We start from the raw sequence: 22,510 nt of genomic DNA, 5'->3' as shown, positions 1-22,510 counted from the left end.
TTTTCCCATTAAAGAACTATTTTATTCATGGTCAACTAACATCTATTGTTTGTACTTTGTATCACTCTATCAACCAATGTAATAACATAAGATTTTTGTCCGTACAGATTAATTTAATTCATGGTCAACGAACATCTATTGTTTTTGCAGTCATAATATTTATACACGTCATAATATTTATACACGAAGACATTTGATAATTTAATTACCGAGAGGCAAAATGAGCCGAAAATATGATAGAAGATCCAAGTTCAAATAACTAAGACACTCCTATTTGTATCCATCGTGCGACGCTAGGCACGCCTTGATTGACAACAAAAGCCATATAATACCCGGGCGGCGCGATTGCCCCGTGCGGCGGTGCAGTGCACGACACCTTATACCTCCATGTTTCGGGTCCCGCGACTGGCATTGCGTTCGACACCGCCAGCTTGACGACCCGCTGGCCCTGCGAAAACGAGTGTGTCGCAAACGGCGCGCTCGCTAAGTTGACCTCGAGGATCCCAACCACCGGGAGCGGCACCGACACCACCACCTCGAAGGCCTCCCCGTACCGTGCCCTCTCAGGGGCCTCGACGAACGCCGGCCTGAGCGTCGCGAGGCCCAGTGCAAGATACTCTGGCGAGAAGGCCTCAATCCGAAGCTCCGTCGGGAACTCCACCCCCTCAAACTTATAGTACATGTGGGGGTTGCTCCCCGCGAGCAGGACCCGCCCGTCGGGTAGAAGATTCGCGGTGGAGTGGTACAGTCTCGGCACAGTCCCGGGGCTCAGTGTCATGAACCTGAGCCCCGCGGGCTGAGCCGGGCGATACAGAAGCGGATACAGTACAGGGTCAGACCCTAGATCGAAACCCTGGGAGCCCTTCCCGGCCCCATTTATAATCAATAGGTCCCCGGTCGGAAGCGCCACCATGTCTCCCATGATCCGCCGGAGCGGCATCTCCTCCGTCTGCCACGCCGGCTCTGCTGACGTGGCAGATATCCGCCCACACGAGCCGGAAGCCGCCGCGTCGGAGTTCTTCCTCAGAAAGGCTCCGTACTCCGCGCCGCCGCACACCACCACCTCGGCCTCGGAAAAGTCCCCGGAGAGCGCGAGCATGGCGGAGGACCCGCCGGAGGGGTAGTTCCGCGGCCCGCCCTCCAAGGCCGGGTACCGCCGGAGAATCTCGCCGGATTTGTGATCGTACATCACCGCCCGGTCGTTGGCGAAGATGAAGAGATGGCCGTTGGGAAGCAAGTGAACGAAGGGATACAGATTGTCCATCTGAACGTCCTCCGCCTCCGCCAGAAACGGAAACGGCCTCGTCTCCGGCCTCCCCATTTTCGGCGGGAAAAACTCGACGGAGTTCGATCCTCGTCCGCCGATGATGATCACCGTCCCGTCCGGCAGAATCTGATTCGTCGCGTACCACCTCGGCTCAGCGAGCTCTTCTCCGGCGAGCTCCGACCAGTCGCAGAGACCACCGCCGGCCGCGGCGGGGTCGCAGGGACGGAAGACTCGGATCTTTCGGAGGCCGTCGAGTCCGCCTCCGGTCTGAACTAGGGTTCCGTTTGGGAGGAACTGGCCGGAGGAGCACCAGGTGTCGGTGAGGATGGTGAGTGGCCGGATCTCGGCGGTGGTCAGGTCGAGCTCGGCGGAGTGGGCGTAGCAGTCGACCTTGAGGACGGAGTCGCGCGGGTCTCGCCGGCAATGGCGGTTTCCGAGGAGCTTCTTCGTCGGACCGATGTCGGTGCGGTCGAGGAGGACGACGGTGTTGCGGTGAGTCACCGCCGTGTGCATTGAAGCGATGCCGGCGTTCTCCGTCACTGTTTCCCACGTGCCGGGGAGTTGCGCACGTGCGGAGAGGATGAGCAAAAGCAGTGTAAGTAATGGGAGTGTCGGTGCCGGAAAGTTAGCTTTTTCTGTTGCCATATGGAATGTGGATGAAAAGAGAAGAATCTTTTTTTTTTTTTTAGTGTGTGGAAGTGAGAGCTTATTATTGCTTTGCTTTCACTTCTGATCTGTCGAACTCAAAAGGAATAACTTTTTTTTTAATATATAAAGCGTTGTAATAAAGTGTTGAAAAGTCTTTGGAGGAGGAATTTGGTACAACGAGGCGTATGGGACTTCATTGATGAGAGACTATTGATTTTGTCTGCTTTGTTTGGGAGTATAAAAGGGGAATGAGAAATGGAAAAAAAAAAAAAAAAGAGTAAAATGAAAGGCTTTAAGAGTTACATTATCAGAGCCGTTCAAGTGGAAATTCTTAGAGGTCTTGGTAAAGTAAAAGTCGACAAAAATTAATTGCACAAATGGTAAATTTAATGGTTAATTAAATAATAACGTTAAACACAATAAATAACCAGGATCTAGTAAAACAAGCAATTAGCTAGGTTTTAGGAAAACGAGCATTGATAATATCGGGCGGAAGTACCCTTTCATTTCCGGAAATTTATTGTTCCAGATAAAAAGAAAAAAAAAAGTAAGGTTAATAAAGTTCTGCTGTCAAAGACATTTTTGAAAATTTTTGCTCAAGAACTCTTATTTTTTGCTTTTGATTTTGACATTTTAAAGAACCAATTGCATCAATATTTTGCATGATGAATAATAACGACTTTAGCCACGTTTTAAATTTGTCCTTGTAAATTAACCAAAAACATGTGAACGTAGTCCCTTCGTTTTCAAATATGACAAAATTATTCAGCCTACATAATTGTGCAATTCTAGTCCTTTCAATTCGTATACCAATATTGTGTACTAATATCAATGTATAAAAATTCGATTCACAAAATGCTACGTGTAAGAAAATGAGTTGCTAGAATATAAGAAGTTTACATGCCCTATCTTAATTAATACCTAACCATGTGCCTTTGTTTTGACATGTCACAATAAAACAACACGTATCAACTTCGTGTGACAAAAAATACGACGTGTCAGGTTAAGTTAGCTATGTATTTGGCTTTTTTTTTTTTTTTTTTAATCGTGGAACTTTGTTATGACAAATCTCATTTTCGGACAGCCCTTTCTTTAGCTTCCAAATTGTCACCGAATGATTCCTCAAACCTACAAGTTTCAAACGTCAATATTGATTTACTTGTTTTTTTTTATAATCATCATATGTTTAACAATAAATTAATAATGACGATATAAACTAGAGAGCCAGCTAAAGTTGATACAAAAAAGTTGAACATAAAGTAATTGAAGTATTGTTGGTTTTTCGTATCAACGATTAAACTGATTATTTAATATACTAAGTAGCATATTTATTTCCCTAAGAAAGCTGTTTTCCCAAATAACTAGGGTTTCCTAAACAGTGTCATTAATAAATGAGAATTCGCTGAATTCTCTGTGGAACATCAGACCAATTATACACACAAAATCATCAAATTGTTCCTTCATCAATTCACATGTTAATAAGATGATCCAATCTCCTGTGTGGCTCTACTAGGGGTGTTGATCAGTCTCTCATCAAGTCCAAAAGTATTTTTATAAGTGATGTTTACAAAAACAAAGCAGTGAAATAATCATCAAAAGCTATTGCGTTTCATACTAGAAATCACGATGATGTTCTAGACGATGGGCTATAGGCATCGAAAATACGGCCAAAAAAACAGTAGTAATAGATTTACCAAATTCTTCCTACACTAGGAAAGCCTAATCTATCATTTGAGAAATTTACACGGTTGGCCTTTTTTTGTAGCCGTAGACATATGCGTCTCATTTTTGTTTCCAAATCAACGCCAATGCCTTTTTATTATGTAAAATTATATATAAATATATATAGGGCATTCATGAGAGAATAACATAAGAGATTTAAAGCCTACCATACTTTAAGGAATGGCAAATAATGCCATTTAATTGGACGGGGAGGCAGATTATCAAGCAAACCCTTGAAAGGACAATTTAAAATCAAATGAATTTAATATAATAAACTACAAAAAGTATAAATAGTAGATAATTTTGTAAAATTATACTTTTTTATTATCATTTATTTGTAACAAATCAGCACAACACAACCTATTCAAATGGTAGCAAGTAACAGAACAAACCATGTGTGTACATCAATTAGAAAGGAAAAGAAAATACTAACAAATTTCACTTGTATCATTCATGATCTGTACATTATAGATCGCAACGACCAACCCGGGGGGAAAAATGAATACAATCAGTATGTAATAATAGCCACTGAATTTTCTATATGCCAAAATTAACCTCTCTCTATATATGTTGTAACCTAAGAAGAAGCCGAAATATTGGCTGATTTGTATCTGAATAAATATTTAAGATCCTCATTATAGTTGAATTTACTTCTCAACGACAAAAAACGGGGGACTATAAAGACATAACCTCTACAACTGGAAAGTACCCAGTTCATGTCCGTGTCTCGTGAGAAGTAGTTTCCGATCATCCAACCATTGTAGCCGATAAGAGAGGTCGACATTATGGATCAACCGCTTCAAATTGTCCGGATGACTCGAAACCTTTGGATTATCCTGAATTTTGGAAAAATGAAGAATCTTTGTAATGTGATATACAAAGTAGAGTGTGAAAGTACAGGATATCGAATCAGGTTACCTGAATATTGAATTTTCCGTCGAGTCCCATCACGCTGCCCATTATGCTCGACCGAGAAGAGGTGGGAGAGAATCCTTCCCATGGAGGAACAAAGATGAGCTTGGTACACTGAACCGGGGCTAGGTTTCGGCTTAGTTTCTCCCACCAAACAGAGCCCAGAGACCACCATCTGATCATTAGTCCGTGCTCGGAAAAGGCTACCAAGCCCTGCAAAAAAAAAAAAAAATCATTTATTCAACAAACTTTGAGATTCAACGGATGAATTTTTTTTGCATCAAAGAATAGGTGATGTGGTAGCGCTAGGATATAGCATAATTTCACATCTCCATCCTTCTAATTCAATCTTTGTACTTCTAATTATGTCTTAGCTCGGCGCATTTGTATTGTAAATATATAATTGTAGTACGCGACAAGAACAAGTTAGGAAAACAAGGTCGGTCAAGATAAATAGATTTTCGAATCTAGTGGGTTAAACGGGTTAATACCTCTCCGTCCGGGGAAAAGCTCAAGGCTGAAATAGCTGTGGCTACCACAGTCTCCGAAGCTGCTGCGAGCAAAGTTGGAAGTCCTGGAGGTGCACTTGCATCTAGAACTTTTATCTTCGCAATGCTATATTGTAGAACAAAGCGTTTATTTAATACAAAAGAGACCAGTGTCAACAACCAATAATAGGAGGAAGGAAAAAAAAAACCTATTTCGGGGTTTTCAAGTACCTCTGCAAGTCATAGACACGAATCGATGTACTTTTTATCCCTCCAATCACTTCCCCGATAGCCAGTCTTGACCCAGTTTCGTTCATGGCTACCATTGGGAACGAATGTGCAACTTCTCTTAGTGCATTCATTGAAGTTTGTTGGAAAGTTTTACGCATGACTGAGTTACTAAGCTCCATGATTTGTAATATGAAGTTCACAACCTGCACAACCATCAAATAGAGATTTGCATATAAAATTTCAACAGAATAGTGTGGGAGATATATGCTATTTAATGAGACATGATATTAATTATTTTATCCCATTACAAGAAAACCACGACTCCAGGTGATTAAAATCCATAATGTGTTGTCTAGTACACAAACCTTATCCAGGTATTGAACGGCACTTCTCGGAGAACCATGCACAACCCTGATTAGAGTCATGAGGGACACAAGATGAACGGGCGAATCTGATGCTGTAGACCAAACTTGACTTTCTATTACGGTCAAAAAGGCTTGCAGGTCAGCCATAGCTAAGCTTGGAAGAAGAATCTCAACCAGGGTCTCGCGAATGGAATTCGGTACAGCCGAATTCAGTGTTGCGGTGTTGGGTGATGAACCACTCACACACTCTATTTGGAAGAAAATATCTCCGATGAGCCGAGGTATTTCGGAGCCGATGCACGCTTTCCACGTGCTCGTCATACCCTCGGCAAGGAGCTCCGCTGCTGTGCAGCTGTATCCGTCGTTCATGGCCATGACCAACTTCATTAATGGATGAACGACCAGCGAGGCAAGACTCGGCTTTACGAGGCTCGGATACCAAACGGCCAAAGCTGCTGCCACAATGATATGCGATGTCATCGCGTCTTGGCTAGTTCCACCAACACAGGAAATCCAGTCCTGCATTTCAAATGACTCTAGCCATTCCAAAATACTGGATTGCTCTTCTCCATCCAAATCCTCTGTTTCTTCTAGTTGTAGATCCAAGTTTTTAATTCCCACTTCTTCATAACTAGTTTCTGCTATCGTGCTTGCATGAACGGTTGACTTTTGACCACATAAGGGACGCGGGATTGCCCTCGAAGTAGCACAGTGGAATAAGGTACGAGCAGCCATGCGGATGTGCTCACTTTCATCTTGCCAGAAACTCACCAAAAGCTGCAAGGGAAGACGGAGGAGGAAAAAATATATACATTTAAAAAAAAAATGTTGATTTTTTTAAGATTGTAGGTCACTTTCACCGACTCCAGTTACAGCAGCCTTTTCAGAAGAAGTTAAAAGGAAAAAGATTGAAGAGAAGGATAAGCACATGAAAAAACCTGGAGTAAAGGTGGTTTCATATCAGGAAACTTTTCCGCAAATTTTCTGGTATAAAATGCAGCTAAAGCGCTGCAAAACATGACAATTAAATAACATTTAGAATCTCACAAGTCACACTTTGCTGTTTGGAGTAACAGATAATAAGGGCTATATGCAAATTATGCTCAATTTTTGTTATGCACATATGAAAACTAGCGGCTACCTGCTGGCTGACGAAGTGGAATGTGACAAGCTAATCATTCTTTGGGCAAGAGATACCATTGTTAATGACCTCATCGCACAAAACTCCGATGAGGATTTCCAAATCTGAAATTTATAACCATGGTATTAAGGAAACTACAGAGAAAAAATAATAATGTGCGATTCCAGTTTTCATTTTATTCAAATTACCTCAAGCAAAGAGCTCAGATCAGGAAAAGCCAGCGTCAACGATCCCTTGTCACCTTGCAGACCAGAAGCCACTATAAACTTCTCGGGTCTCTGAAGCTTCATGTCGGATAAAAGCAGATAATCAAGTCGAGGATCCACGTCCCAAGAGTGTAAGAAAGATAGGCTGAATCGAATTAGGCTTTCCTCAAGTGACATATTGCTGTTGGTATTATTTGATGTCACGTCCCCTTCAGAATCGTGTTTATGACTTTTGGACCGAGGACTTAGTATCTCGGTTTTCTGTTTCCCCACCTTGTGATTCTCAGGTTTTGCATTTCCATTTACCATGGACTCATGCTTCTGATTATTGAACATCAGTGATGCGAGGTCAAAACTAAGAGTGGCAATCCCAGGAAATGGGCAAGAACACTTGATGGCATACTTGTTACTTTGACTAGTAAAGTGTGTGTTTTCTCCAAAATACCTTTTATCCCCATGAGCCCGCGAAGTACGAGAACCGCTTGCATCTCCAGGCAAAGACACCCAATTCTCTAAGTTATTTTCTCGAGCTCCAGAATTACTCCGGTCCTCCATAATCGGAAGAAGTAATGTAGAAAGTGATGTATTTTCATTGAGTACGGAATTATAGTGGGAAGTCCTGCTGATACTTTTGCAGAAATGATCAAACAGTGAATGTGAGGTAGTCCCACGAAGGACACGCTCTCGTGCACCTGTTTTTACATCCCAAATGTACAAAACATCATTGATATCGGAAGATCCTGAATGGTTTGGACAAAGGCATGCTAAATAGCCTCTCACACCATCCCATACAACTTTGGCAGCATAGTTAGCATGTCCGGGGAACATTCGCTCCACTCTAAGTGTTTCAAAAGACACGAGAGTAACACAAAAATCCTCCCCAACTGAGAGAAAACAATCACTCCAGGGATGTTCAGTGCGACTTGGAGGAAGAATTATTTGGCGAACTGGAGCCACGTGATGGTGCAATACTGTAATTATCTTTCCAGTGTCAAGATCCCATATTCGAACAGTACAGTCCTTGCTTCCAGAGACTAAAACCTTCCTAAAATTAAACCCTTTTGCAGAACCGATCATAAGATGAGCCGCCAAACATAGTACGGCTCCGGTGTGCCCCAAAAATCTTTGTCGAGATAAAGGAGAGCTCAACTCATGATTCGGGAAATTTTCTTCTTGAGAAGCTAGCCCTTCAACGAAGTCAAATCGTATAACCTCTATTTCCCCACTAAAAAATCCATAAACAACAGCATAAGGAGCCAAGGAAGTCTCGGCAATCACCATAGAAGAAGATACCACTTTTTTATGAGAAAGACTCAAATTTCCATTTTCGGTACCAAACCTAAAAGAACCCTCAATTTCACCAGTAGTGTTAGAATTCCTGGTCCAGTCAATGAAAGAAGAGCCACATCCATGTCTTCTTAAAGTGGTCAACAAACCCCCTACATCTTCATGTGCTTTAGGCTGTGAATAAATAGTAACAACGGGCTTCCAATGTAAAGGTTCTTCATCCATAAAACAAAGTGATTCAACACGAAGAATCAAGGAATTTAATTGCGCAAAAGAATTAGATAGTCTCAGATCACGGGGATGAGAATCAACCGAAATCTCGCAGAGAGGTTCGCATGAAAACCCATCTTTTGAATATGATACCAGAAACATAATTAAACCTCCTCTATCATTCCAAACAGCAAACTGCTTTTTACGCATTTCAGAGGATTCTTCTGTACTCAAAATGTCCCTATGATCAGCTCTATCCAAAAACATACACCCAGAAGCATGTGACTGAACTGAATCGATATTTCCACAAAACAATGTGTCCAGAAAAGATATCTCTCCGATAGTCGCACCAGTGTCTAACAGCCTAAATTTGCAATGACTTTCAAGAACAAAAGCAATGATGTTCCCACAGATTGCCATCGCCAGAATGACCTGTCCTTCACACACCCTCTCTTCCCAAACAGCCATTTCCAGCTGCGAAGAGCTTTTAGGTAAACCGCTCCCACCTTCTCTCTCTTCCTGGAGATTCTCCATTATCGACAGTATTTGAACCCCACCCAACGAATCAGACAAAACCACCAAATGCTTCTCCGCATCCCCCGTTTGCGGCGAAACCAAACCCATAAATCTCAGCGACCCGATCGACAAATTCCCGTGAAAAACAGTCTGCGCGACACTTAGAGTGTACGTGTCGACAATAACCACGCTGCATTTCTGGCCTCTTCTGCCATGAGATTCTCGAACGCCCGACCCATCTCCCGATTCGACAGAGTCGTGGAGAGTTTCGACAAAACAGCAAGCGAGGCATACGTACCTCGGGTTTGACCGCAGAGTCCGTGCCATGGAAGGACTCCCGACCCAAGGAGGAAGCTTTCGTCTCCTCCGGCAATGACCGCTGCTTCTGCTCCACACACACATCACACCGTCGGCACAAGTGCTGAACAATGCGCCGCCTTGAGTGACAGAGCTAGATTTCTCCGTCGGAGACATGACGGGATCACAAATGTCGAGCTCTGATATCTCTGCAGCGTGACCGCATAGCATTGCGGTCGGTTTGAACTCCTGTTCAATTGAGTGTTCATCATACAACTTTAATTTCATAATTTACGTAACTTCAGTCGCTCAAGCAGTTTACAACACAATACCAGTAGTTAAAAATGAATCGGAATTACATTACAAGGACAGGAAAGACGAAATGTTAAAGTCGGTTTGAATTTCTGCTCAACCGAGTGTTCATTATACTTCAGTACTACCAAATTCATTCACTCACTCAAACAGTTTATAGCAGAGTATCAATACCAAACATTGATACTGGAATCACATTACAAGGAAAGCAAAGACGACCTGTTACAATCGGTATGAAATTCCTGTTCAATTGAGTATTTATTACAAAACTGCACTACCATGACTCACTTATAAAATTTATAGAACAAAACAAGTAATCAAATATTGATACTAGAAAAGCATAACACGGTGATCGTAAAGACAAGATTTTCACAGTTCTCTAAGCTCAGGTACGACAAGTTTCTTAGGCGTCATTTCGACGAACAGATTGTGAGCGACGTAATGAGAAGAAAATGTCAAGCACTGAAAAGAGGACCGAGTTGGAATTACCGGTTCGGCATCGCCGCACGAGAGGGTCCACCATACGATGGAGCCATCGGATCCGCCGGTGTAGAGCGTCGGAGGATCGGATAGCACGGCGGTGGCGGTGACTCGGTGCGACGGAACTGTGCCGGACCATATGCAAGCCACGGATCGGCACCTCATGACTCACTGAGTCGTCGCGGATCGGAAGGTCACATATTAGGGGACTGAGGTCGGGATCGGAGAAAAATTGGAAGACAGAGGAATTAGTAAGTGGGGTCGGATGATGACGTGGTGATATTTTATTGCTTGCTGTAAAAAACAGGGCAGTGCGTTACCGGAGCGCGTAAATGTGCTGGTTTGATTTCTGATAATAATAAAAAATAAAAATAAAACTAAATGGGCTTTGATTTTGGACGGGCCTAGAGGACGCTAGCCAGAATTTAGAAAACGACACGGTAATGAAAAACGAAAAAAAAAATTAAAAAATTAAAAATTAAAAAAAAAAAATAATAATAAATGTATGTATCCATAACATAGTTAATAAGTGACGATGTGTCTCTAACTTTTATCCTGCTGCCGCCACGTGGCGCCTCCAGGAGGCGACACGTGGCTTTTTTTTTTTTTTTTAGGGAGGCTTCCGGTTTTTTTTTTTTTTTCCTTTTTTTAGGGAGCCTTCCGGTTTGCTTTTTTTTTTTTTTTTTTTTTTTTTTCCAATTTTGAATTTTTTTTCCCTTCCAAATATCAATATATTTTGTATAATTTTTTTATGTATATTATAATCATAATTACCAATACTATATCAATAACATATATTATCATTTTTTTTTCCCGATCTTTAATTTTTTTTCCCCTATCTCATCAATATATTTTGTATATATTTTTATTTCAACTTGAATCCTGGTGTCGCCAGACAACGACACGTGGAATCCATTTTTTTCCCTTCCGATTTTGATTTTTTTTTTACTTCCGATTTTGATTTTTTTCTTTCCAATTTGATTTTTTTTATTTTATTTTTTATGTATATTATAATCATAATTATTAATAATATATTATACTATATCAATAACATATATTATCATTTATTTTTTTCCGACCTTGTAATTTTTTTCCCTCTCTCATCAATATATTTTGTATATATATTTTTTTCGAACTTGAATCTTGGTCCGCCAGGCAGCGACACGTTGAAGCCATTTTTTTTTCCTTCCAATTTTGATTTTTTTTTTACTTCCGATTTTGATTTTTTTTTCTTTCCAATTTTGATTTTTTTTCCCTTCCAAACATCAATATATTTTGTATGTTTTTTTTTATGTATATTATAATCATAATACTAATACTATATTATACTATATCAATAACATATGTTATCGTTTATTTTTTTTCCCGACCTTTAATTTTTTTCCCCTGTCTAATCAACATATTTTTATCCATAACATAGTTAATAAGTGACAATGTGTCTCTAACTTTTATCCTGGTGCCACCACGTGGCGCCTCCAGGAGGCGACACGTGGCGGCACCAGAGGCCGACACGTGGTTTTTTTTTTTTTTAGGGAGCCTTTCGGGTTTTTTTTTTTTTTTTCCTTTTTTTAGGTAGCCTTCCAGTTTGCTTTTTTTTTTTCTTTTTTTTTTTTTTTCCAATTTTGAATTTTTTTTCCCTTCCAAATATCAATATATTTTATATAATTTTTTTATGTATGTTATAATCATAATTACCAATACTATATCAATAACATATATTATCATTTTTTTTCCCGATCTTTAATTTTTTTTCCCTTATCTCATCAATATATTTTGTATATATTTTTATTTCAACTTGAATCCTGGTGTCGCCAGACAACGACACGTGGAATCCATTTTTTTTCCCTTCCGATTTTGATTTTTTTTTACTTCCGATTTTCATTTTTTCTTTCCAAGTTGATTTTTTTTTATATTTTTTATGTATATTATAATCATAATTATTAATAATATATTATACTATATCAATAACATATATTATCATTTATTTTTTTCCGACCTTGTAATTTTTTTCCTTCTCTCATCAATATATTTTGTATATATATTTTTTTCGAACTTGAATCTTGGTCCGCCAAGCAGCGACACGTTGAAGCCATTTATTTTTCCTTCCAATTTTGATTTTTTTTTTACTTCCGATTTTGATTTTTTTTTCTTTCCAATTTTTATTTTTTTTTCCCTTCCAAACATCAATATATTTTGTATGTTTTTTTTTTATGTATATTATAATCATAATACTAATACTATATTATACTATATCAATAACATATGTTATCGTTTATTTTTTTTCCCGACCTTTAATTTTTTTCCCCTGTCTCATCAATATATTTTGTATATATTTTTATCCATAACATAGTTAATAAGTGACAATGTGTCTCTAACTTTTATCTTGGTGCCGCCACGTGGCGCCTCCAGGAGGCGACACGTGGCGGCACCAGGGGCCGACACGTGGCTTTTTTTTTTTTTTTTTAGGGAGCCTTCCGTTTTTTTTTTTTTTTTTTCCTTTTTTTAGGTAGCCTTCCAGTTTGCTTTTTTTTTTTTTTTTTTTTTTTTTTTTTCCAATTTTGAATTTTTTTTCCCTTCCAAATATCAATATATTTTGTATAATTTTTTTATGTATGTTATAATCATAATTACCAATACTATATCAATAACATATATTATCATTTTTTTTCCCGATCTTTAATTTTTTTTCCCCTATCTCATCAATATATTTTGTATATATTTTTATTTCAACTTGAATGCTGGTGTCGCCAGACAACGACACGTGGAATCCATTTTTTTTCCCTTCCGATTTTGATTTTTTTTTACTTCCGATTTTGATTTTTTTCTTTCCAATTTGATTTTTTTTTTTATATTTTTAATGTATATTATAATCATAATTATTAATAATATATTATACTATATCAATAACATATATTATCATTTATTTTTTTCCGACCTTGTAATTTTTTTCCCTCTCTCATCAATATATTTTGTATATATATTTTTTTCGAACTTGAATCTTGGTCCGCCAGGCAGCGACACGTTGAAGCCATTTTTTTTTCCTTCCAATTTTGATTTTTTTTTTACTTCCGATTTTGATTTTTTTTTTCTTTCCAATTTTGATTTTTTTTCCCTTCCAAACATCAATATATTTTGTATGTTTTTTTTTATGTATATTATAATCATAATACGAATACTATATTATAGTATATCAATAACATATGTTATCGTTTATTTTTTTCCCGACCTTTAATTTTTTTCCCCTGTCTCATCAATATATTTTGTATATATTTTTATTTCAACTTGAATTCTGGTGCCGCTAGGCAGCGACACGTGGAACCATTTTTTTTTCCCTTCCGGTTTTGATTCTTTTTTTACTTCCGATTTTGAATTTTTTTTTTCCTTCTTTCATAAATATATTTTGTATAATTTTTGTATGTATATTAATTTTTTTCCTCCCTCTATTATCAATATATTTTGTATAATTTTTTTATGTATATTATATTTAATACAATTAAAAGTCTAAACTTACTTTATTTTACTTATTTTTCTTTTTAATTTTTTTTTTTAAATATTGCTGACTCGCGCGTAGCGCTATTTTTCAACTAGTACTAAAAAAAGAGGATCGCTCCGTCTACCCATAGCCTTATTTCGATTGGTACCACCTCTATTACAAGTTTAATGTCTATATTTCACTCTCGCGTGAATCAAATTGCATCAGCATTGACATTATCTTTCATGATTCATGATTCGACCGATTTTTCATGGCGGTCGTAACACAAAAAATTTTAAGTAAATTCTCAATCAAAGAAACATAGATATTATTTTACGTTTCGATTTATCGTGGTCTTTAAGATGTGAAGTTGTCTATTGACTTTGTGAAGATAGATGCAAAGACAGTGTGGTTCAATGTTTAAAGAGTCACTTTTCATTCACTATAATGAGCTTGAGTTTATTTGTCTGAAGTCTGTAATTTATTTTTTGTCTTTCCCGGAGTTGAAGTCTCACATCTACATGGAAGCTGATATTACTTCCGATGGATTAGTAACTTTCATTCTTTTAATAAACAATGAACTCATTTCATCAAAGGAAATCTCTCCTTAAATATCATATTTAACTACAGATTTAATTTCTCAAAAAAAAAAAAAAAAAAAAAAAAAAACTTGCATTCTTTCTTTGAAACCATTTTCCTTGGCGTTGACGCATCACGTGCCTTAGGTTATTAGAAGAAGCGGGAACAGAGCCTTAGATTTATCAAGCTTGGCTCAGCAATCAAATACTTGTTTAGGTTATAAAACTAACTTCAGACTCTAGATTGCTTAAAAAGTAGGAAGAATTCCATCTTATCATCAAGGACGAAGAAATTGCAGAAGAAGAAGCCACATAAGAAGAAATCGCAAATCAGAGTTCGCGATAATCGATTACAAGTCTTAGATTTTTAATTTAATTAGGGTTAATAATAATCAAAAGCCCAAAAAAAAAGGCACAAAAGTAACACAACGACGTGTTTTTCGTTTTGTTAAGCTCAAAACTACCTCCACCGAGGCCTGTTTTGAGGCGGGATTAGGTAAAAGGCTTAGGCCATGGGCGCGCGCACTAGCCTAAAAAATCACACTTTTTTTTTTTGTAATATCTTGAACTTTTTGAGGTACCTTAATTACACACACTACTAACTACCTAGAAGCAAAACACCCTATTACTCTCGTCCATCGGTGTCGGGCGGTTCGGGGGCGTTTGCGGAAATCTGATTGGCGATGATTGTACTCAGATCCGGAAGCGAAAACTGAGGCGGCGGTCTCGGGGGCTGAGATTGTTGCTGTTGCTGCTGCTGAGTTGGCTGGATCATCACGTCCCTCATGTGCGAGATATCCCTCTGCGTGAGGTCTCCCCTCATTCGCACCTCCGGCCGCCGATTCGGGTCCGGAGTCGGGTCCGCCTGGTGGCGGTAGCGGGAGAGCGAGACAGGTGGCGAGATCGCAGCGGCCGACCTGGACGGTTGACTTTGACCGGCGCGCTGGGCGAGCATGGACGGCCGAGCGAGGTGCGGGTTGAAAGAGTGTTGAAGGTGCTGGTTACGGAATCCCCCGAATTGGTTCGGTCTGTAACTGTTCAGCTGCTCGCTCGTGAACCGGCGGTGTTCTTGGTTTACATGGTTCTGCGGATTCTTCAATCAAACAAAAGAAGAAGAAATATAAATAAAAATAGAACGTTAATATTGCTATTTAGCCAATACGTTTTGAATATAGCCACTGAATTTGACGTGGCGAAGTTAATTTCTGTTATATTTTGGATTGTATACCGTTAATTTGTGTTAATGGCTACTTTGCAAAACTAACAGAACGTTGGCTATTTATCCAAATTTATGTTTGTAGTACGAGGCTAGTTAGCTACAGAACCCAAAAAAATAAAAAATAAACAGAAAATAAGGAAAATAGCCAACATAAACGTTTGACATTGCTAAATAGTCGACGTTTGATAAATCTTAGATAAATAGCCGTAAATAATGACGTGGCCTAATATGTGGAGGTGGCTATTTATCTAAGATTTACGTCTGTAAATACATGAAAATGGCTATTTACCTAAGATTTACCAAACATTGGCTATTTAGCAATCTTCAACGTTTAAGATGGCTATTTTTCTAATGGACCAAAAAAAAAATTAGCATTTGAGAAATGAAACAGTAAAACGGATACTTCTTACTTGCGGTGGATTCGGCAGGGCTCTGGGAAATTGACGTTGTCTCTCGGGATCAGTGTAAACGGAGGGTATCTGGATCCCCATGCTCTGGGCTGGGAGAGCCTGAATTGCTACGGGCAATCTGTTAACTGTTCTGGAGATAGAAGGAAATGTTCCGTACTCGTTGCTAGAAACCTGGTTCATGAACTGGGCTTGCGGTAACGCCAAATCCATCGGGGAAGAAGATTCGGCGGGATTGAGTGAAGGAGCAACGGAAGTGAAGCTATCGGGCGCGGACTGAGAGAACCCGTCGAAAGCCGGGACGTTGAGCCCGGCCCAGAAATCCTCGTCTGTTACGCTGGCGGTGACGTTTTGGGTGACTTCGTTCGTGTCGTTCGGATTAGACTCGGCGCAGAGATCGGAGACGGAGGGCTTGGTCTCCTCGATTTCGACAGCGTCGTCGATATCCATAGCGACGCCGTCGTTGTCGTCTTTTTCCTCAGTGAGATCCACGATGTTGGGACGGTCGGGCGATTCTGGAGCGTCGGACGATTCTCCAGGTGGGTCGAGATTCACGTCGCTCGCCTGGTTTCGGTCGTCGTTTTCCAAGACGGCTTTCCATGAGCCATCGGCGGAGACAATAACGTCGGAAACATCGTCTCCCACTTCTTTCAGGACCTGAGGGGATAAATTTAAAATAATCAGAAGCCGGTTTGAGAGTACGAACGAAGATATCGTCCGAGACATTTTGAAAAGCTACATGCCTTCACAATGTTTTGATCGACGCGAATGTCTTTGTAGTTGACAAACTGATTACAGTGAGGACAGCGCCAGTTTGGTCTACTTGAATTTATACTGACGAAGTTACTGAAGTCGAAACACTGCAGGTTAAGAGGATTCTATAATAAGAATGCTATGTAGCTACTATCTATATTGCTTTTGCGTTAAAATGATCTAGTAAATGACAAAAAGCATAATCTGACAGATATGAACTAAGTTTAAAAGTACCCAAAAAAAAAAAAAAAAAAACTCACCGGACGATGTTTGCACGAACGCCCCTTGACCGGAAGTTTGATTCGGGTATAGCTATTTGCAAAAACAAATCCATGTGCGTAAGAACAAAGTATATCATTGACATTTTACTGAGAAGAACAACGCATAGAGAACAAATGGAACCTTATTGGACAGTTAAGTGATATTCGAGATGGCCCTTCAATTAAGTCGGGATCTAACATTGAACCAAAAGGATGAGTCATTGTGTCACCAGTCATCCAATACTTTCATAAGAAAATCGCTACACAGACAGTATTATGTCAATATCATCGTCATTATCTATTATTTTCAAGCACGAACCTGACTCTAATCCTTCAACAAGAGACTGGTCGTGATCGGGCAGCACTGGGAGGTCGGATAATGGACTCTCGTACATAAAGGCGACCACAATGATATAACTACCTGAAGTGCGATGTCCGTCGGAGTTTAGTTATCACTAGATGAGCTAAGCTTTTTAAAATGTATAGAAATTTTTGCACGTATTTACCTTCGAAGTCGCCGGCAGCCTGAAGTAAATTCGTTCCGTATTTTAACATATGGGTGACATTTGACGGCATTTGAGGTCCTGTATCCTATTTAAGAAATTACAGCGGAATAATTAAATCAGGACTCTTGAAAATTTCAGGTGAATCAGACATCGCACGATTCATATACATATTGAGTACCAGAAATTTAAAATACAAACCATTAAGATATTTGTTCGCTTCTCTACACTCCTTCCGTTCATAATGAAGCTACAAAATTGAAACAAAAACAAAACAAAAAATGTCTTCAAAACAAGAAGCCGGGGTAATGATGTTTAACCAACCACGGTGAACGGAAAATGTCATACCTCACTTTTTGAGGAGTTACGATACATGCAGACGTATCCATATTATCCACTTGTGCAACTAATAACCGCTGCAGAGATAGCATATGCAAGAAAATGCAGATAAATATTAAAATTAAAATGAAATAAACTCCATTGCCGAAATGCAAAATGATGAGAGAAAGAAAGGAATTTTATAAATGGGTCATATAGAAATCATCTAAAAAAACATTTGACAATGAAATATTAGACCAAGGAAGTGCTTACAATCCTGTCTTCTGGGGCAGCCGTTTTCTTCAGTATGTGAAAGTCATTTGTATAAATACCAAATCCCGACTAGATCACACCAAAATAAATAAAAAATTAAAAAAAAAACTAAAAATCAGCATGACTCAAAAGTGCTCAACAAATATATATGTAATGAATTTATCGATATATATACATATATATGTGTGTGTGTGTGTGTGTGTGTGTCTGTGTGTGTGTAATGAAAAAAGGAAATAACTACCTTAACCTCGAAGGCAGTAACTATATGACGTATCTTTATCAGAGGAAAGTACCTGGAAAAGAACCACCAAAAAAGAATCCGACCCTGATTAGTTTGTACTCAAATAAGATTGATTCAAATCATAGGCTGATATAGCTAATGTTAAGGAAATATTCAATTCAAATACGTCAGACGTCTAACTTAATATAAAAGCCCACCTTTCCATTACCACTATAATCGCAGGGTGAGAACTAGAAATAGAACTAAATCCCGCGTCTTCACAGAAATTTCTCTTACACTGTAATTGTCAAATGATAACAATAAAGCAACTCTGAGTGCTGACAAAAAGAAAATTATCTCATACAGACTTCAAATTCTATATTGGAAAATAAACCATGTACAAAGAACCTTATCAGCTAGAGCAAGCATTTCTTGTCTCTCCTCCTCTGAAAACCATCCAATCAGACAAGCATTCTAGCACGAGAAACACAAACCAAAATAGAATCAGAATATGAAGACTCGTCACACAAAGGAAAATAAACCTCAAAGTAGAGGTATAAAACTGATAAGACAAAGATGAAAAACAGTCTCTAGGAAGTACAAGTAAATAGAAACCTGATTCCAGCTACCACGAACACTTGTCTTCAAGAGATTGGGAAGACAAGTGACATAATGTAAAGTACTCCTAAAACTAATTTATCAAAACACTCACTATGAGCCAGCCAGTGAACAATGTTTATGTTTATACTTTATATAAAATAAAAGAAAAGGAAACTTGAATGCTTGTATTACAAGACCCAAGAAAGATATTTCACTTTGAGTTTGACATTACCTTTACAGAAATCAATAGCACCATCAAAGTAGCTTGAGTGAAGGTAAAATTATTTCGTTCACATAGCTACAAGGAAAAGAGAGGGAAGCTTCATCGTCTATAGATAATTCATATACAAGTAAAAAAAAATGCAGATAATGGGATTAAGTAATTAAAATATTAAAACTTTACAATGGATCAAATTACAGCATGGATTCAAGAAATTGCTTATGGACATAACGAAGATCACCTGTTTCACCAAGGGTGGTATATCTTTGGCTGAATCTAGTTGCTCATTGTTCGCAAGTGCATAATCAATACCTCTGTATTTGTAAAAGTAATCAAGTCAGTTAAATAGAAAAGCTTGAAATAATCACTGAACTCTAGAATTCAGTAGAGTTACACAGACAGTAAAATGTACCGAATATAAATACATAACAAAATAAATACTTAACAACTACGCACTGAGAGTATGAATCATTCAAACAAGGCTCTGAATAAAAGATTGGAGACTTTCTCAAATTAAAGTTATTATCTCTAACTCAAAGCCATAAGCTTTATTTGATCCTCTTAATCCATAGGCATTATTCGATCCTTTTAAACCATAAGCTTATAAAATTGAGGCGGCTTCAAAAAGTGGCTAAATTTAATGGTGTTCAAAGCCCTAAACCTTCAACTAAGGGTTAACAAAAAAAAAAAATTAATGATAATAAGAGTAATAAACATAATTGACAATAACTTATCACATTACTCACTCACAAGCTCCAAGATTATCCATAACCATGGAACAGATCACAAACTAAACACTCTCTTGTAAAAGAAACACCTACATCAAAAGTCAATCTCATACCCAAATTCAAACAAACCAAGTTTTTTTTTTCTTTTCTCTTCTTTCGGAGAGACAAAAGAATTCAGGTCTGTAAGTGAGAAGTGTCGCAACATCACAAACCTAGGTCAAAATCACAGTCCAGAACAAAAACAAAAAAAAAAAGATTTTTTGAATGTCAAAACAAATTCCTCGGAAGAGAGTCCAAACACCTAAGAATACACACAAACGACCTCAAAACCCAAAACGAAATCCGCGTACAGCGAGAGAAACAGAAATGGAGAGCGAATCGAGAGAGAGTGAAAACAAATCCTAGACAGAGAGACAGATAAAGAGAGACATCGAAGAAGGGGAAAAACTGATTCTCCGAATGTCCACAGTAAACAGCAAAACAAATCCGCGCAACAGAGTCCAAAAAAACACAAAAGACCTCAAAAAAGAAAAACGAAAATGGAGAGAGAGAGAGAGAGAGAGACCTAGAGAGAGAGAGGCAGTGGCCTTTGAATTCGAGAAAGTTGTTTTGGTTGGCCTGTGGAAAGTTGAGGAGCTTTTCCATGACGGACCTGACTCTAATGGAGTTCACCGTCAACGCCTCCACCGCCGATAATGGTCTTTGTAGCTGCGCCGCCGTGGAAGCTTGTGTCATCTGATTTGGTAGGCCCATTCTTTCCTTCCTTTTATGTTTCTCTCCCTCTCTTTCCCGCTCTCTGTCTCTCTCTCTCTGTTTGTTATTAATTTGTCATTATTTTTTTGCCAGTCACATTAGTTATTATTATATAGATTTTGTAGTGATTAGCCTTAAGTTGTTTTAGTTGCCTAATTAATTACTCAATTCACCTTATGCTATGAGATAAATTTCCTTAATAAAAATATAGCGGCCCAACTAAAAAAAAATGAGAAAGAACTCAACGAGCGGCCCTATAAGGAGTTTGGGAGATACAGAGCAAGATAATTGAGCTATTGATTTGTGATTTGGTCGAGAAATTTGAGTGTTCTATGTCGTTTTGTTGTTCGATGTTTGTGATTGGCTATGTTCGTTTGTTCGGGTTTTTTTTTTTGTAATATTATACAACCATTTGAATGTTCGTAGTTTGACAATGTCGCCGATTTGTTAGATTGCTTTAGCATTATTGTTATTTTTTATTATGGTGGTTTAGCTTAGCTTTGATGCACATTAATTTTGAGAGAATCATTGAGGGTTTAGATTTTGTTTTGGTTTGTTGGATAGTTTTTGCATTTTTTTCACCATATGGCCGGATGACTTTGGCTTGTTTTTTTTTTCCCCTAATTCTTCGATGGCTTGCTATGAAAGTATGAATATTTTGTCATGGGTTGTAGTGTGTGCGCTTGTGAAAAAATGTTATGTTAGCTTCTCATGTAGTCTTTTTATTTGTGATGATTGTATGCACATGATCAGATCGGAGATATAAACTAACGGGTGAAGAAAGAATATTAAGAGTTTACAAAATAAAAAAGACAATATTCACCATCGTTGACGTTGAATGATTCCATTTTTTTTTAAGTAAAAAAACTGATAATCAGAGAGTTTAGTAAGTTATATTTTAAGGTTAAATAGAATGGCCCATGTATTTGGGTGATATTGAGATGAAAAAGAAATATATAATAGTGTCATCTAATTGGTACACACTATACCTGACATTTGCCTTTATTTCTTTGTATTCAAAATTTGTAGGTCATCGTGGTGCAACTTGAATATTGTAAATCACCCGTGTAACATAAAAAATAAAAATACAAAATAAAAAAAATCGTCATTTATTTTATGGCATTTTAGCTTTTTTTTATGAAATTCAACACATATACAACTTAAAGCGTACTTACAAAATTAAATAAGTTGTTTATGATCTTAAAAAGTTCATTAAAACAAAATATTGCTCAAAAAATCAATCTTTTACATTTAATAATTGTTTTTAGAGTGATATTGAACTTTAATTAGTTTCTTTTATAAAATTATGAAGTTCTCTTGAGACTTGAATTAGTATATACGAGTTACAGGGAAACATTGGGAAAATTATATGTGATAGTATGTTTTTATAGTTAAATTTAGGAATAACATGTCTAATTTTTTTTATCACAAATAGTATTTTTCAAATTATAAACAATCATTTTCTTTTTATATTTACAGTTTTTTTTAAATATTATTATTATTTGCGCTCCATTTAACTATATTATAATTTACAGTTTCATTCATAAAAAAAAAATCCTCAAATAACTCTTTACAATTTACAAAGATACTAGTTTTGAAATAATTTAGAACATTTTTAAAATGTTACATTATTCATGTCATTTTCTCCATTACATTTTATGTATTTCTGTTTTTCCTTTCATGGTTTTATAAGTAATATGTTGGGTAATGAAAATCAGCTCACCATTATTTGCGTTATGCTCTCAAGCGTGTAGTAAGTTGGAATTTTGTATGTATAAAGGCAAAATGTAATATTTATCAATATTTTTTTTATGTCCAAATAATAATATTATAAACGAGATCATTTCTAATTAAGTAAATAATATGTTACTCCCCAAAAAAAAAAGATTAATTATTCATTTAACTTTGTTTAACTTCAAATACCATATGTAGTTTAATTTTAATAGTTAGATGATCTATATATATGTTGCCTATTACGCGTCACATAAGGAAATTAATTATGTATGCAACATACAGATGTTTAATTAAGAAAATAAAATGTAGATTAGATTAAAAAGAATAGTGTTATTTGATTACCATAATAGATAACTGTTATGTGATCTTTTGCTGTCATGCTCATTTGTC

General features: G+C 37.7%; 3 protein-coding genes across 3 annotated transcripts; all 3 read right to left on the bottom strand.

The window, feature by feature from the left end:
- Positions 1–2,040, bottom strand: LOC149405621 (glyoxal oxidase-related protein). The gene has a single exon (XM_089607355.1). It carries the CDS (start codon positions 1,910–1,912, stop codon positions 260–262), a length of 1,653 nt encoding a protein of 550 aa, XP_089463481.1. The 5' UTR covers positions 1,913–2,040; the 3' UTR covers positions 1–259.
- A 2,012-nt stretch (positions 2,041–4,052) lies between these two features.
- LOC149405620 (Transducin/WD40 repeat-like superfamily protein) lies at positions 4,053–10,429 on the bottom strand. Its single transcript, XM_089607354.1, has 9 exons — positions 10,092–10,429; positions 6,963–9,539; positions 6,775–6,878; positions 6,572–6,641; positions 5,634–6,410; positions 5,269–5,471; positions 5,041–5,164; positions 4,556–4,762; positions 4,053–4,473 (listed from the first exon to the last, which is right to left on the bottom strand). Exons 1-9 carry the CDS (start codon positions 10,245–10,247, stop codon positions 4,330–4,332), a joined length of 4,362 nt encoding a protein of 1,453 aa, XP_089463480.1. The 5' UTR covers positions 10,248–10,429; the 3' UTR covers positions 4,053–4,329.
- A 4,051-nt stretch (positions 10,430–14,480) lies between these two features.
- LOC149405619 (RING/U-box superfamily protein) lies at positions 14,481–20,501 on the bottom strand. Its single transcript, XM_089607352.1, has 16 exons — positions 20,199–20,501; positions 19,147–19,219; positions 18,918–18,983; positions 18,494–18,559; positions 18,304–18,383; positions 18,107–18,158; positions 17,866–17,934; positions 17,623–17,690; positions 17,476–17,524; positions 17,278–17,362; positions 17,091–17,192; positions 16,914–16,965; positions 16,772–16,823; positions 16,502–16,618; positions 15,762–16,415; positions 14,481–15,225 (listed from the first exon to the last, which is right to left on the bottom strand). The coding sequence occupies exons 1-16, from the start codon at positions 20,384–20,386 to the stop codon at positions 14,758–14,760; spliced, it is 2,241 nt and encodes a 746-aa protein (XP_089463478.1). The 5' UTR covers positions 20,387–20,501; the 3' UTR covers positions 14,481–14,757.
- Positions 20,502–22,510: the final 2,009 nt, after the last annotated feature.

The sequence above is a fragment of the Urtica dioica genome, chromosome 2 (genome assembly GCF_054948205.1).
Source record: "Urtica dioica subsp. dioica isolate 48M chromosome 2, U.dioica_male_clone48M_v1_H2, whole genome shotgun sequence".
Classification (NCBI taxonomy): Eukaryota; Viridiplantae; Streptophyta; class Magnoliopsida; order Rosales; family Urticaceae; genus Urtica; species Urtica dioica.
The sequence above is the reverse complement of the archived record's forward strand: the minus strand, read 5'-3'. Positions and strand labels throughout refer to the sequence as shown.

Coding starts and splice junctions, on each gene's coding strand:
- LOC149405621 (XM_089607355.1), bottom strand. CDS start 1,912: ATGGCAACAGAAAAAGCTAACTTTCCGGCACCGACACTCCCATTACTT.
- LOC149405620 (XM_089607354.1), bottom strand. CDS start 10,247: ATGAGGTGCCGATCCGTGGCTTGCATATGGTCCGGCACAGTTCCGTCG. Junction 5,472..5,633: donor CCGTTCAATACCTGGATAAG/GTTTGTGTACTA, acceptor ATGGTTGTGCAG/GTTGTGAACTTCATATTACA. Junction 5,165..5,268: donor CGTGTCTATGACTTGCAGAG/GTACTTGAAAAC, acceptor TCTACAATATAG/CATTGCGAAGATAAAAGTTC.
- LOC149405619 (XM_089607352.1), bottom strand. CDS start 20,386: ATGGGCCTACCAAATCAGATGACACAAGCTTCCACGGCGGCGCAGCTA. Junction 17,193..17,277: donor GGCTGCCGGCGACTTCGAAG/GTAAATACGTGC, acceptor ATCGCACTTCAG/GTAGTTATATCATTGTGGTC. Junction 16,966..17,090: donor TGTTGAAGGATTAGAGTCAG/GTTCGTGCTTGA, acceptor GTTCAATGTTAG/ATCCCGACTTAATTGAAGGG.